Here is a 15,995-nt window from a genome sequence, read left to right on the forward strand (position 1 = left end):
TTGAAAGTTTTAGCCCTAAGCTATGTGGAAAATGTGAAACAAAACAAATGAAGATAATCAAATGGAATTTGGAAACCAGTTCATTTAAAGATAATTTTTGGTTTAAAAGCATAATAGTTATCCTCTGGGGAGGCGTAATCAAAACACAACATACTTTCACCATCATGTAGTTTCCAAGGCCAGTCTAGGTTATGCACAATGACAATAACATACCAGGCTCCTTAATAGCTGTTTCTTACCTTTATGTTAAATATAATAAATGTTTAATTCATATCACTTTTCTTCTTCAAACATTTTACAAATATTAACTTCTTAGCATCAAAGAAGAGAATGAATCAGCATCTATTACAATATACATAGGAATCAGAGTAGCAGCCGTGTTAGTCTGTATTTGCAAAAAGAAAAGGAATACTTGTGGCACCTTAGAGACTAACAAATTTATTTGAGCATAAGCTTTTGTGAGCTACAGCTCACTTCATCGGAAATATCTGACATAACCAGTCATTCCTACCAATATAAGTAATACAATAGGAATGCAAGCATATCTGCATTATGTTAAAATATTGGGAAAGAGTGTGAAAACCAAGATATATAGCTATAGGTACTATAACTTTCCACATATATACAATTTTCATATAGGGAGAAGGGAGCACTTCTGTGTTGAGACCCAGCAACACTTTGTTCACATGGACCCGCATCCCAACCATTAGATCAAAATCTTAAAGAAGACTATCTAACTAATACATGTAGAAGACACAGCTAGCTGTACTTTATTTAAGTGTGTGAGGTATAATGTATATTCATGAGCAAAAGATCTTGAACACTTGTAAAAATGGAATATTTGGCTGGGAGGACACTTCACGTGACAGACAAGAAAAGTTTACAATAGGGACTAAAGTTATTTTATTTGGAGCATTCTGTATCTATTTATTACAGAGGAATATGATGAATATAGACTTGTTGAATGGAATCCGTTTCCATTTCTCTGCCCTCTGTCAATTCCAAGCATCATTCAAACTGCCTTGCTGTTAACAACATAAGCTTCCACATTCTGTAAGTGATGAAAAATGAAGTATTCAAACACTGAAAGGCACCTCAATTAACATAGTTTCTTATCTTTTTTTATTTACAAGACATCACAAAAGATTCAGCGTGAAGTGAAAATGAGGAGCACATAGTGAATACACTCATCAACATAAGAGTAATAATTAAAAAAATAAAATGATGGGTCTGGTATATGACAGTTCCTTCACCAGCCCTTGGTAAATTCATGGTCAACCCATTTCCTCTCATTTTCCACCTCTGGGGAAAAGCCTGCATCCTTCCTGGAGTGTGTTCTCAAGTCAGCAAGCTCTAAGAAGTCATCTTTAAGGACATTTTAAAAACTACTTAACCTAGCACAGTCTCTTCTCCACAAGGATAATCCACTGGCCATATGAATTGTTTCTTACCAAGACAATACTTCCAGTCCTTGATAGTGTGTGGTTTTTATTCACCACCAAGAGTCTCTTCCTCAGCAACATCCATGTTAAGTTCCTTTGGTGACAAACTTCCATTCAAGTCACAAGGTTCACGAATGAAAACCAAGTGTCCAGCATAAAAATTTCAAAAGATCCCCACTGTCAATATTACAAATTAATCACTCATTGTGTATATACACACTTACATACTGGAAAACTAAGCTTATTGACAAGCTTTAACTTTGGGTAAGAAACTTTACTTCTGCTGAAGTTAGCAGATTCACTTGCCATCATAAGTCTCCCATTATCCAGAATTGAATGTGAATTCCATTACACATTAGCTGTGATTATCGGTTTTGGGGGGGGGGGGTGTCTTTGCGTAAGCAACATTGAAAACCTGCAATATAGAAGCATTGACTTTAGGTAGAGGCAGAACACTTCTCTGAATACAGGACAGTTTCTTCCCGTAGTACCTGACAGGTTAGAACACTGCAGATCTGATATTTCTGATTCTTCTTTTCTTTACGCAAAAAAAAAGAGAGAGAGAGAGAGAGAGAGGAATGGGATGAGAAAAGCCAGGAGGCATGTCTTACACTAGAATGTCACTTCTCTTACTGCACCACACCACTAGAGATGTCATGGCAACCATCAGCAATACTGGGATTAAGATCAGAGTTATGAGAATTTCATCCGGTGGATCTTCCCAGGGGACTTTTTCTGATGTACAGTTTGAAAAGAATTGTTTATGAATTCCAATGATGAAGCCCTGTGCGAGTCGGTTTGGCCAAAAGCATCTCGCGGCGCTGGCTTCCTGTTCTGTGCAGAGGCTGAAGTTGTCGTAATACCTAGACAGAGAAGAAAATCGAAATAAGTCTGAATAAAAAATTATTTTGTTTCTCTTCAAAAAAAAATTAGTCTGCTGTACTTTGGGGTTTTTTTAGATATTTCAGATGGGCTGTAAATAGATCTTCTCCCTGGTTTTCTCACCAGATAAAAAACCTTTTGGAATTCCAGGGTTTTTTTGTTCTAAAACATGGTTTATCAAATAGTAATTTTGGACAACATTTTGCAATAAAGTGTTTTTGACATTGCCTTTGTATAGGATCTTTGTCTGACAATCTGCTCAACCTCATGGTGTTTTTCATTTGATTTATATGGGTTTTAGTAAAATTGACAATGGTTATCATGTCTAACGTATATGGTTGTACCTACAGTGTAGATATTTCTGCTGAATGAAATAAATTGAATCTCTGGGTGTTCAGCACCTTGGAAAAGCAAGCAGTGTGCGACTTGCCAGAGATGACACAGTGAATCAGATGCAGTGTAGTTATAGCCACATTGTTCCCAGGATATTAGAGAGACCACATGCACTTTGTCACAATGAGTCAGAGGCAGAGTTGAGAATACTCTATTCCTAACTCCTAGTCCTCTGGTCAGGCTTCTAAAACAGGCTAAGTAAAATCCTGGCTCCACTGGAGCCAATAGCAAAGCTCCCAGTGATTTTAATGTGGCCTGTAGTTCATCTTCTCATTTTAACTCATGTAGAAATAGAATGCAGTTCCCTTGGCAAAGGTATCAACAATACCCATAAAAATCTAATGTGGCAATTGCAACAAACTGTGAGTGAATTATAAATAATTCATGCATCGTCTGCTGTTGGGCAGGAGGCTGAGGCCAACTGCAGTCCCAGCATGAGATCATGAACTGCTGAATAATAATTTCAGTCCTGCTGTGCACGGATGCAATAATCAGAAAATGGGCAAATAAAAATTAAATAAAGCATTCTTTTTTTTTAATCTTAACCTGTCCCGCATCAGAGTTAGACTCTAATGCCTGTCTACACCCTTAAGAGAGATCTGCTACACCCAGTAGCACAAAGCACTTAATTTCAGCACTGTAGAGCATACAAAAAGATGCACATAATGTTCAAAAGTAACCAAAGTTTGTATTTATGAGTCCAAGCTATGCTTATAGCAAGGAAACACTGAATTGAATATTTGGAAAGATTGTTGTGATAGGATCGTGAGCCAACATGATTTGGAAAGGGGTAGCGTGGCCAGAGGTAAGAGGAAATTAAGAAGTTGAATTGTGTCTGGACAGCATATAGAGAGGGGAAGGAAGGAATTATTGTCTGTTGTACTTTGCAATGTTCCCTTGAATGATGTGTGACTTAGTAAAACTATTTCAAAGGGAATGAGAGACTGATGCCTTCAGGAACAGCGTGCTGCACTATTGTTGGTGAGCCCCTGCCTCCACCCAATACATGAGTTCAGTAATTGCCTTTGAATGACACATTTCCTGCAATAGGAAAATAACGCCCCTGGGAACTGATGGTGACTTAATCCCAGGTTGTGCAGTAGTGGAGGTGAACCACTCAGCATTGGGGTCAAGGATTGCACTCCCTTGTATAAGGATTGACATTGCCATGTTATTGCCATGTAGGGGCAGAACACTACATGGATAAGGTCTATGGCTACCTTCTTAACGTCATGTGCATAGGAGAAAACAGCAGCTTTGTAAAAAGGCACAGGTCAAAGTTCCTACCCCTTCCCCTTCCTACTGGGGCTGGCACAGTTTCTAAATTCTAAATCACTGCCTGTAGCTTCCTATGCAAACACCAGGTCATTTAAGGGCCAGTGTAAGACCACACCCAGATGCGCTGGCACATCACCACGAGCATGAGAGTGTAGGCAGTAATTCTCAAACTGTGGTTTGGGACACCAAAGTGGGTCACGACCCCATTTTAATGGGGTTGACAGGGCCAGAATTAGACTCGCTGAGGCCCGGGGCTAGCCAAAGCCTGAGAGCTTAAATCTGGGGCAGCAGGGCTCTGCCCCCCTTCCACAGACACACACACACACACACACACACACACACACAAACACACATGGAGCGGCAGGGCTCACCCAGGATCATGTAGTAATTTTTGTTGTCGGAAAGGGGTCATGGTGCAATGAAGTTTGAGAAATGCTGAGTAGAGTATACAACCATTTTAAGAAGAAAAAAGGAAGCTTTTTTGATGGTTGAGAGCAGCAGGGCACTAACAGTAAAGAAGTTAAAAATAAAAGACAAATAATATCCTCTAATTATTTTAATAGTGACCTTCTTCAAACATTCCAGTAGCTTCCATCCTTTATGTCCTGGACTAAATTAGAATCTAAAGAGGACTAGCTGTATATGGAAGAGACACTCCCAAAGGACCAGAAGAAGAATACAACAACTCAGTTGTTTCCCCTGTCTGACTATGTTTCAGTGCACCTTCTGAACAATGGAATCCCTAATGGAAAATTGTAGATAATTGAATAGGGATGAAACCAATAGGATTCTATAGAAATTTAGTATACTATAGAAATGAAATAGATATCCATGGATAGTAAGGATGCTTCCAGAGAAATTACTCCAAAATCCTGGAGATCATAATAATAATTTTGTATAGTGCTTATATCTAAAAGCACTTAGAAGAGGTCAGGATCATTATCCCCATTTTACAAATGAGGAAGTTGAGGCACCGTGAGGTTAAGTGACTTGCCTGAGGTCACCCAGCAGGCCAGTAACAGAGCCAGGAATAGAAGCATGGTCTCAGGTCCTTAAAAGTGCTGAGGTGATGCTCCACTCAATGCCCCTCTGCCTAGTGGAATCATCAGCCCTGAGTTAGGCCCAGGCTGCTCAGACAATGCATGGGGAGAGTTAGGCACATAAGGAAGGCAGCCTTTGATGCCAGCAAGCTGAGTTGTGAGCCACCACAGATAGCCGGGACTGAAACAGCAAGGAGAGGAATGGGGTGAAGAGAGGGGCTTGAGTGCCAAAGCATATGTCTACCCAGCATTTTGGAGCTCTAAGAATTGCGGTGTAGATAGCATTTGAAGGTGTAGTTCAAGCTCTGACGACTGGGGACAGTGATTGGCCCTAAAGCCCAAGCTCCAGCCTGAGCTGCAACTCCAAAGTGCTGTCTACCCAGCAGTTTTTAGAGCACTAGTGCAAGCCCCGCTAACCTAAGCCCGTTACCCTGGGCTGGACGTAGCGTAGGCATACCCTAAGGGGCCAGCCTAGTGTGCCAGGCTGATGAACCAGAGATAGGTGCTTCCCTCTGCTTGGGATCTTCAGCCACAAACCCTCTGATGGAGCTGGGTGCCTAAGCCAGATCAGCTGCTTAGTTAGCCTATGTCCAAGCAGCCAAAACCATGTCTTTTGCTCTCTGACTCTCACCCTACATTTCCCTATGCCCCCATGTGTCTTCTGTGCAGGAGCTGTGCTCCCCAAGCCCCACATATTGATGACCTGCATTCTTCCCTCCTGCCGTGAAGTCTGACAGGTATCCGACTTAGGCAGTTGTAGAGCCCACCTATGGGATCAGGTCCTGTTAGCAGGACTATTGTTCCCCCACCTAGTCTGAGACTCCACTTTGGGGCTTCCAGGGCTTTGGCTTGAGAAAAGGCTCTGAATTGCTTGTTAGCAGCAGGGCAATCACAGCACTTAGGTGGCTTTACAAATGCCAACAAGTTTAAATTTAGGCACCTTCGGGACTTAGGCATCTATGGAATTAGGCAGCAGCTGAGATATAGTTTTGAAAATGTCAATGGCAACTTAATAGAGGATTTAGGTTCTTAATAAGGCAGAAAGGTGGCTAAATACCTAGAAGGATCGGGGCCCCAATCCATATCCATTGGGCTACACACTGCCCCCTAATAGACAATAGTACTTAATAATAATTGAGGTGTGCAGGAATGGGTATGTATAGTGAATATAAATTATTCTATAAATCTAAGTACTATATTCCTACCATCAAATTCTACAGGATGGCTTACAAATTCTATAGAAAAGTTATCATTCTTTTACAAGTTCTGTAGAACTTTTTCACTAGTGTTGTAATGATTTCAGCAAAAATTGACCCACTGCTTTTGTATTTGAAGTCTAATACAGTCCAAAGAAATTGAACTAAACAGCTGCCAAGTTCTCCCAAATAGTAAGATAAAAATAATTAGGTTTGGTATAGTGTGTTCAAAAGACTGAATCCCTAAAAGCCAATCCACGCTCACACATGTTATCGTAAGTAGAATTCTGCAGAACATTTACTTAACACCTCATGCCTTAAAATACTAATGTTTTACCTACATTATAACTGTTTTTGCAACACATAGTTGTGAGACTGAAGATAAGGAAAAATCTGAACTACTTGAGAACCGTGTCTGTGAGTAATACTCCATTAACCTAAATACTTGTGTATGCTTTCATGAGAAACTGCATATTTTGTCACATTTGAAGTTATTACCAATATATGCTAGCAAACAGCTTTTCACAGCAACAAAAATCGCCAAATTCCTCCTTGGAATAAATTGCAAGTTCTCAAACATTTGCCATATTCGCAAAACAATTATATTGTTTTCAGAGCACAAATAGCTTTTCTTTTTCTGCACTTGAGGCTTTCCGGAAAGCAAAGAATAATTCAGATCACAACTGCAATATGGTTAATTTTTTGAAAGACGTGAAAACATGAATTTTCAGTGATTTTTTTTTGCCTATGGTGAAATTTTAATGAATATTCATACATGCAGTCTCAGATTACTGTTTAATTTATATTCACTGGTGCAGAAATGTGCATTTGTCCTGATAAAGTGTTCTCTGGAACCTCCATGCAAAGGAATAGAAGATTGGGATGTGTCATGTACAGTACTGTGTGTCAAGCCACATCAGACAAATCCACAAATTTGTTTGTTGGAATTACTGAACAAACTAGCAGAGAAATCCAATAATATTCTATCACACATGCAGCATGCATGCAGTTAGCTAAGCTCCCTGGGAGTTCTTTAAATCAAGGCTCTAAAATTGGATAGCAAGGTACATAAGCCATGAGCTTATTGATCATATTTCCACTCTTAGTATTCACACATTACAGAATGAATAAACTCCCAAAGTCCTGTCTCAGCATTCTATGGGTTTACTCTAAGTCTTGGAATGGATTTGCTAGAGACAGTCTCTTCTTTTGTTCTTCTTGAAGTCTCTCATGTAGCACTCTTAAATTAAGAGAGAAATAAAATCCCTTCTTTGTATTCCTCAGAGTGGACAAGCTTCCTCATTCAGCTAACCTTCAGTTTATATATAAGTAGTACTAGTAGTATTGTAGAACTTTGGAGTCCTAGTCATGGGCAGGGCTGGCTCTAGGTTTTTTGCCGCCCCAAGTAAAAAATTTGCCGCCCAAAGCTCCGAAAGCGCAACTGCCCAAGCAAAAAAAAAAAGGTGACCAGAATGCCGCCCCTGGAATTGTGCCACCCCAAGCTTGTTCTTACTTTGCTGGTGCCTAGAGCCGGTCCTGGTCATGGGCCACACTAAGCATTACATCCCGAGGGCAATAGGATGAACTATAATCACCCCAACCATGGCTACCTGCACCTCTAAAAACAGCTGCTTGAAATTCTAGTTACAGCACTGACATCTGTGTACCAATTTTCTTAATTAATCCAAACACTTCATGCCTCACAACTAACAGTATATGTTAATCAAATACATGAGTCTCCATCCCAGGAAACACAGCTCCAACCTAGAAATGTCATCCTTACATAGTCACATAACTAAAAATGGGTTTCAGATCAGGTGATCAGGTGACAAAGTACAAATTTATCCCTGTTGCAACTCTATTTGCTTCAGTGGAATTACATCAGGAATGAATTTGGCCAACCATGTGCCTTTTCATTTAACATGAATTCAAGCTAGAAATGAATTCAAATTAGAAACAACTATATAACAAATATCTAAGCACAATGCTTTCAACTTGCCTTCAAAAAAAACTTATGGTTGTCAGAAGAAAAAAGCTCATATGTTTCAGGCCATTTACCCAATAATAGGAATTGCTAAACCAGTGTGAAAAAAATAACAGCTTCCCTTCAAAACAATATTCAGATAAAAGTTTTAATTTTTATTCTTTCATTTTTGCACGTCCCTGCCAGAACTAGAACCAGAAGTGCTGAAATAATAATAATTATAAATATCATACCATGAGAAAGGCTGGTCTCATGTTATTTCCACTGTAGTGGAAGCAGGAAATACCAAAAAAACTCACAAGAAAGCTTCTTCTTGTGTGATTCCTAGCCAAATGTTGCAGAATTAAAGGGTGTGAATAGTTTAGATAAACTTTAAATTAAGGATCCAACCTTTCAGTTGATTATCTCCTTAGGTTTCCCCATCACTACACAAGGAAAGTTTAATTTTCTGTTTTACAATTCCACAGCTATATTCGACAAAGCAGACACTGTAAAGATGTGGAATGCTTCTCTATTTCTTTCATATGAACATTTAATCAAGTGAATCTGTGGCTGCATCTCACCCTCCTTCACTTAAACACCACCAAAGATAAAGTGATTCCCTTTGGCCAAAAGGAGCAACCTCATACACAAATCTAGATCACGTGCTGCAGGAACTTGGGCAAGTCAATTCCCTGCCTGTACCTCAGTTTCCCCATCTGAAAAGCAAGGATAATAATACTGACCTCCTTTTAAAAGCACTTTGAGCTCTAACATTAAAAAGTGCTATATAAGAAGTGAGGTATTATTATTAGACTGTACTTCCCTAATTAAATCATATCTTCCATTATGTATCACGTACATAGAATTCAGCCAGAAGAAAATAAAACTCCACAAAGCACAGGGAAGGAAATTAACAGGAAAGTGAAAAACAGCCAGGTTAATGAGACAATCTTACTGTATAGTTGACTGTTACTACATTAAATTATGGATGACATTATGACAGATTTACACACTTGGGTCTGAAAATCATAAATACACTTGGTCTCCTTTTGAGATATTTACACTTGAACAGGCCGCTAGAGAATGAAAAGTGGTTGACTAAACCTAATTGAGAATCTTCATATACAAAATTTAGTACCAAACTGTTGTCAGATACCTAAAGATATAGGGGAATATGTAAATATAAAGAGCAGCTCTTCATTTATGCAACATCTCTGATACCAAGTGCCCAATGTCTATTGAACAACAGAAGCGCCTGTATTCAGCAAAGGGTAGAATCAGGAAGAAAAATGTTTGATACTAGTTAAGTATCATGGTGTAAAAGATAATTTAGCAGTGGAGGGATTGCATTAAAACATCAGCATTTACTAGCCACTGGATTTTGCATTCAAACCTGCCTGAGCTGTATCATGGTGATTATCTTTATTAAACACCACTTGTCAAGTAGGGATCACATGTTTAGATTTGGACTAGGTCAGAGGAGATTCAGAATATTTACAAGGGCCAGTGGTATGTCATGTGGTTGTGGGAGATCACTGATTCCATGATTTATCAGGTTTTTGACCCAAAAAACCCTCCAAAAAACACATTGCAGGATCTAATTCTCACCTTCTTACACACTGGTGTAAATCAGGAGTAAATAAACTAGGAGTAAAAGGTATTGCATCGTGTAAACAGTTGCAGGCCCCAATCCTGCAAACACTTAAGTATGTGCATAGTTATGCACAAACGGTCCCATGAGAGTTATCACCACCATCAGATGGTAACAAATGATTGGGGCTAGAAGTGTGACTTGGTAAATGATATGAAAAGAAGTGAGTAGGTCATGAAAAAGGGGAAATTACAGGTTGTATTATTTGAATCAAAACATTCCTTTTTGCCTAATAAAAAATGTTTAAAAACCATCTAATAACCTTTTAACACTGTAGACGCTTTAAAGCCCATCACAATGGCATGTCTTGTTTTGCTAGATCATGCTGTACACACTTATATCACAGTATTTGATCAGTCTTTGGGCATCCCTGACATCAATGGGATTCCTGAGGTCAATAAAGTTACACACCTCCTTCAGTGTTTTCATGTGGCAGGGCCCCAATCCTGCCAGGAAGATCAGAATCTGGCCCATAGAAGATTATTTGGCTTAAGAGTCAGCTCTACAGAGCTGCTGCCTTTGCAGTTGAGGCAGAGAAGAGGTATGTATTGGAAGAGCCGCCACCACTCTATCCCCAGCAGAATTGCCAAGGCTGAGTTATTTTGGGTACAAAATTGAATTCCGTGATGCCAGGAGGTTGATAATACCTTGCAAATAACAGTGTTTATCGAAAGAGTGTGCCAATTTTAAGTGGTTTAAACTATTAGAGGCTATTAAAGGGTCTGAACAGTTTATTGAAAGAAAGGCTATTTTGATTTAAATGAGACTACTCATAAATTCACCTTCTTTTATATAAATTCATTACATTTGCCTTTTTCTCCCCTGAAGAACTCTCCCTCTTTTTTTCCTATCACTTACCCTGACAGACCACTAGCCCCAGTCATTACCATCAGATATATGGCTATGCCCTGACCTGTGTGAAATGAGTTGGTTGTCTCAGGTAAGTTCCTGTAGTAGTAGACACAGGGGTGCTGGAACAATTTTTATAGTATGGATGGTGAGAGCCATTCAACCCCAAATTGTAAACCCTGTATCTAATGGAATTCACTTCAAGCTAGGGACACTTCAAGCTAGGCAGCACCCCCAGCAGTCCTCATTCCAACACCTATGGACACAGGTCTACATCACAAGTGTAACTAATTAGCACTCTGGTTGGTAGTTGTAGTAGAGAACACCAGAGGTGGAATGGAAGACTGACCTGTCCTTTCCACACAAAACATGGTTCCTGTAGGTGAGGCGCACCACTCAGGCAGCTTGGGAGTTTACACTACAGCTATGTTTTCATTACAGCCATGACAGTGCCACAGTTGTGCCACTGAACCATAGACACTTCATGCATCGACAGAAGGTTTTTTTCCATTGCTGGAGCTAGTCACCTCTCTGAGAGGCTAGGCCAAAGGAAGAATTTTTCCTGCCTAGCTGCATCTACAATGGGGGCTATAGCAACCTAACTACAGCACTGGGGCAAGAAATTTTTCACAGCTCAGTCAATTTAACTAAGTGTAGACCAAGGCTACCTCTGCATGTGCTATACTATAGATATACTCTTGGCTATCTGTCATTTTGGGGCCAGATTATGGCTGGACCCTTTGTGGGTGTGTAAACCCCATCTGCACCCTTGAATGCCCCTGAATACAGGTCTGTTCCTGGCTAGCACCCTGACTGGCACTTGCCTTCCAAAGTAGGGCAGGGATGAACTGGCTCGCTACAGAGGAGTAAGCAACTGCATCAATCTAAGGAGTGACACAGGAGCAATACTGGCCAATAACTTATGTCCAGGCCACCTCTCTGTGGCACTGCAGTTCCATACCACCCATCACTCAGTCCCATACTTTAATGGCACAGTGTAGCCCTTGGTGACATAACATTATTTCTTTCCAACAAAATGTACAAAGAAAAGAACATACTAAAATACTTGTGATGGCCTGGAATGCTAAGCATAGCTAGTCAGTCCCATCCCCTTGCCTTCCAAATCAAGGGCTTGCTTTGCTTCTTGGAGCCGAGTTAGGGATTATAACATTGCAGTGCTACAGGTGCACTCCCCCTCCTTTCATTATGATGAGACTGGCTGTGACAAAGTGGGGATTTTCCCTTGTTATGTTGTATGTGAGCCTATGTGAGTCTTACTGTTTGGCATGAATGCTGTGTGTGCCTCCATTTCCTTGTATATTGCACCAATGTCTAGGTGGTGGAAATAAGCATGTATGGCCTTTGTGGGGGTTGCTCCAGCTGTCTGCATGGATGCTATAGCCACCCCTTCATAACCTGAGACCCAGGAGGGGGATGCGACCAGGTGACTTTTGGCCTGGGAAGTGAGACAAAGGCCGGAGGAGGAGCAACGGGCAGGGAAGGGGCCAGGCAGCTGAAAGCGAGTCAGGCTCAGCTGGCTTGGGGTTCAGGGGCTCCCCTCCCCCGAAGATGGACTTGGCTGAAAGACACTGATTTCTGTACTAACAAATTCTGTCCTACATTATGTTCCTGTCAACTAATAAAACTTCTGTTTTACCAGCTGGCTGAGAGTCACATCTGACTGCGGAGCTGGGAGACAGGGCCCTCTGGCTTCCCCAGGAGCCCTGCCCGGGCGGACTCACTGCAGGAAGCACACAGTGTGGAAGAGGATGCTGAGTGCTCCGAGGTCAGACCCAGGAAGGTCGAAGCTGTGTAAACCTCTTGCCTTGGAGACACTATGCTCAGAAAGAGGAGGCTCCCCCAGAGACCTGACTGGCTTTGTAGGGAGTATTTCCAGAGCATCTCCCAGTGACTCCGTGACACTGCCTCAAATGCTTCAGAGCCGATATCTTGATCTAGTTTGAAGCTATTATTTTCTAAATTGTTATGCAAACTGTTTCTTTATCACAAGATACAAAGCTTTCTCACGAATGCTGCAGGGGCACAAATAATCCAAAGCAAGGGAGTGGATTGAGCTACTTCATAAAAAAGAATCTGGAATTAGTTTTTAGGAGAAAAAAATGCATCAAGAAAGTTATATGTAAAAATATACTGTTTAAAGGCACACACTAGTCAATTAAAGAATTTGGAAAGCTTTATACCCTTCTTCCTAATTATGCCACAACCTGATGGGGAAAACAAAGACTTTTTAAAAAAAACTATAAATTAAGATTCTGTGGCCTTAGGAAGCCAGATGATGTTTTTTTTCTAGCTTATTTAAATTAAAAATATTTCCTGATATTTGAAAACATTAATTTTAGGATACACAGAGGTTCACTGAACACACTATTTGTATTATAAATGTCCATGTTAAGACAAATATCTCCCTAATTTATTATATATATTACCCATGATTTCTCAGGCTTCTAAACTACACCTATTTCAAAATTAAAATAGTGGCAATGCATATCTTTCAACAAACTAGGAGACATATATGTCCTGTCTTGGAAAGTTCTAGAACAAATAGTTGTGTCCAGTTCACCTCCATTAATCCTAAAATTAATATTTTCAAAGATCAGGAAGTATTTTTAATTTAAATAAGCAGAGAAAAATCATCTGGCTTCCCAGGGCAATTGAATCTTAATTTAAGAGAAAAACTACTTTCATTAACTAGTGGGTGCCTTGAATCAGTATATTTTTACATATTTTTTATAGTTACTTTATGTAACAGTGCTCCTGGTCAAGTTATCTGTGGGGACCAGAGCCATGACACCTGGATCTAAAATCAGTATCCTGAACTGCTTGAGCTAAAGGCCCAGAACTATGAGTTTAGAGATATCTGCAGATTCATAAACCTGTATATGTGGTCCTGCCACGAGAGGGAAATAAGAGCCACACTGTGTCAACATGGGTTACACGTGTGGCTGATTAAACATAAACACTATAGATGTCTTTCACAGCTAAAACAGGATAAATAAAAATTTCCCTGCAACAAGACATTTCAGCTTCCACATGCCCTATGCCAACATAAGGAAAAGACAAGGTTTGTCTGATGTTAGTTTTAAGTCATGACTTCCTTAAGTCATGACAATGCTTTAAATACAGCAGAATTAAATCATAATTTGCTTGTAGACCACCTGTGTTCACTTTCAAACCACAGCCTTTTGAAAGTTCAGCTGAAACACCAGTTTTGATGACAGAGCAGCCACTAGTCAACCCTTAGTTAAGATTGCAATTAAGTTTCTGTTTCAAGCCTATTTAAAGTTCTGAGGCATACTAATGCTGTTTGTTTTTAACCAAGATCATTTGTAATCAAATATACTCTGGCACACAGCAGCCACCCCGCTATTTGAATTTAGAAAGAACTTAACATGTAAGACTGAAAATGGGTTTGAGTACTGCATTTGGTACTATTTAAGAAAGTCTGTTCTGGTCCTTTACAGGCCAATATTATGGTAATACTAACATTTGACAGAGCACAGAAAATATGACAGTGAGAGGGGAGATGTTACTCAGCTGAATGCTGAAAGAAAGCAGAGTCATTTAAAAGAGACTAAAGTTTTGAGAATAGAAAAAGAGTTCAAATTCCTGAACCTTGACCAGAAAATTTCATAGAAAATGTGAGGATGGCTGAGAAGGGAAGGAGAGAGGCAGAGGGAAGGACGAGGATTAATTAGAACTAAATTAAATTAAAAATACATTAGCCAATCAGAATGGCAGCAATTCTGTTCCTTTTTCTTGGAGCCCCCCTGCAGATGGATTGCTTGGGGGTTGTTTGTTGGGGCTGTTCATTTAAATTGTGTACCACACAATGCTTGCATAAGCTGCATGATTGGGAACCCTAAAAAATGGAGTACCCAATTTATATACAGAACAGCATGGGCAGTGGCCCTACAGACTTGCCCCCCACACTGCCCACTTCTGTTCCCCAACTCTAACCCTGATGTAACACTTCTAGGGATAGGGATGGTTCAAATTCCATGGCTTATTCAATTTATCCTCTCTGCTGAGGCTGCCAATTAGCTGCTATTGTGGCAGGGCCTTTGCGATTGTCTATTGGGAACTGAATGCAAACACCAAACTACTTTTGCACAGGCCATTTCTGTCTGTTCTAGTCACCCCCTTGCTTACCCATCAACATCTAAACATTCCTGAAAGTAGATCGTTCACTCAGAGAACCAGAAGCACACTCATCTGTATTCGCCTAAGACACAGACACTTATTTTTGGACCATCTTTTATAACAAAATATATCTTACACACATACAATATCTCTCAGCCTGAAGAATCCCAAAGCCCTATGTACATATTATATAGATGCACACGTGCACATACATTAAGGCTTGAGCTACACTTAAACATTAAATTGACATAAATACTTTGGTGAGGGGGTATGAAAAACCACATCCTTGACCCGTATAGACACAGCTATGTCAATGGAAGAATGCTTCCGTCAATGTAGCTACCATCAAGATTGCATTTACACTATGGGGTTATGTGAGTATAGCTTCGCCAATGTAGCTAAGCCTATGTAGTCTCCATAGTGTAGGCATACTCATAAGCCTCACAAATGAGATGGGAACATCCATGTGGTAAATTACAAATGTGATAAACTACTGACTCTGTGACTGCGTGATACATTTATCATATACCATCTCACTGGCTCTCTGCCTATTAATTTATTTCTCCGGACAAAATTGGGATGTGTGGATTCCACCACAGACTCCCTGTGTGATGTGGGTTCCCCCACAGACTTAGTGGGCAAATCACTTAACGTCAGATGCTTAAATGTATTTTAGGGACTGAATATGCAGATAAGCAGATGCAAAAGCACCTAGGTGCCTAACTACCACTGAAATTTATGAGAGACACCTATATGCTTCAGAAAATCTCATTAGCGCCTATCTGCATCTTTAGTCACCTAAATACCTTAGAAAATCTGGCCCCAAATCTCTTTGTGCCACAGTTCCCCATCTGTAAAATGGGGATAATACTTCCCTACCTCAAAGGGGTATAGTGAACATAAACCCATTAAAGGCTGTGTGGTACTCAAATACTGCAGTGTTGGGGATCGTGTAAGTATCCATGGCAAATAGTTGAATTTTATCTGACCGTACCTGGAAAAACTCTTTTATACTATGCTCATCATTCATAGATTCCAAGGCCAGAAGGGACCATTGTGATTTTCTCATCTGACCTCCTTTATAGCACAGGTCATAGAATTTCCCCAAAATAATTCATAAAGCATATCCTTTAGAAA

At 40.1% G+C, this 15,995-nt stretch overlaps 1 protein-coding gene across 2 annotated transcripts in view; it reads right to left on the reverse strand.

Moving 5' to 3' along the window:
* Positions 1 to 611: 611 nt before the first annotated feature.
* RAMP3 (receptor activity modifying protein 3) overlaps positions 612 to 15,995 on the reverse strand; it is a 99,209-nt gene continuing 83,825 nt past the window's right edge. Inside the window, exons 4-5 of one of the 2 annotated variants that reach the window (XM_043508674.1) lie at positions 2,054 to 2,305; positions 612 to 1,051 (exon numbers count right to left, since the gene is read on the reverse strand). In XM_043508674.1, the coding sequence (XP_043364609.1) occupies positions 1,009 to 1,051; positions 2,054 to 2,305 (295 nt within the window). In that variant the 3' untranslated portion in view covers positions 612 to 1,008. Of the gene's footprint in view, positions 2,306 to 15,995 lie in introns of both variants that reach the window. The other variant, XM_038393402.2, reaches the window with a different exon arrangement.

Source organism: Dermochelys coriacea, chromosome 2 (assembly GCF_009764565.3).
Source record: "Dermochelys coriacea isolate rDerCor1 chromosome 2, rDerCor1.pri.v4, whole genome shotgun sequence".
Lineage (NCBI taxonomy): Eukaryota > Metazoa > Chordata > Testudines > Dermochelyidae > Dermochelys > Dermochelys coriacea.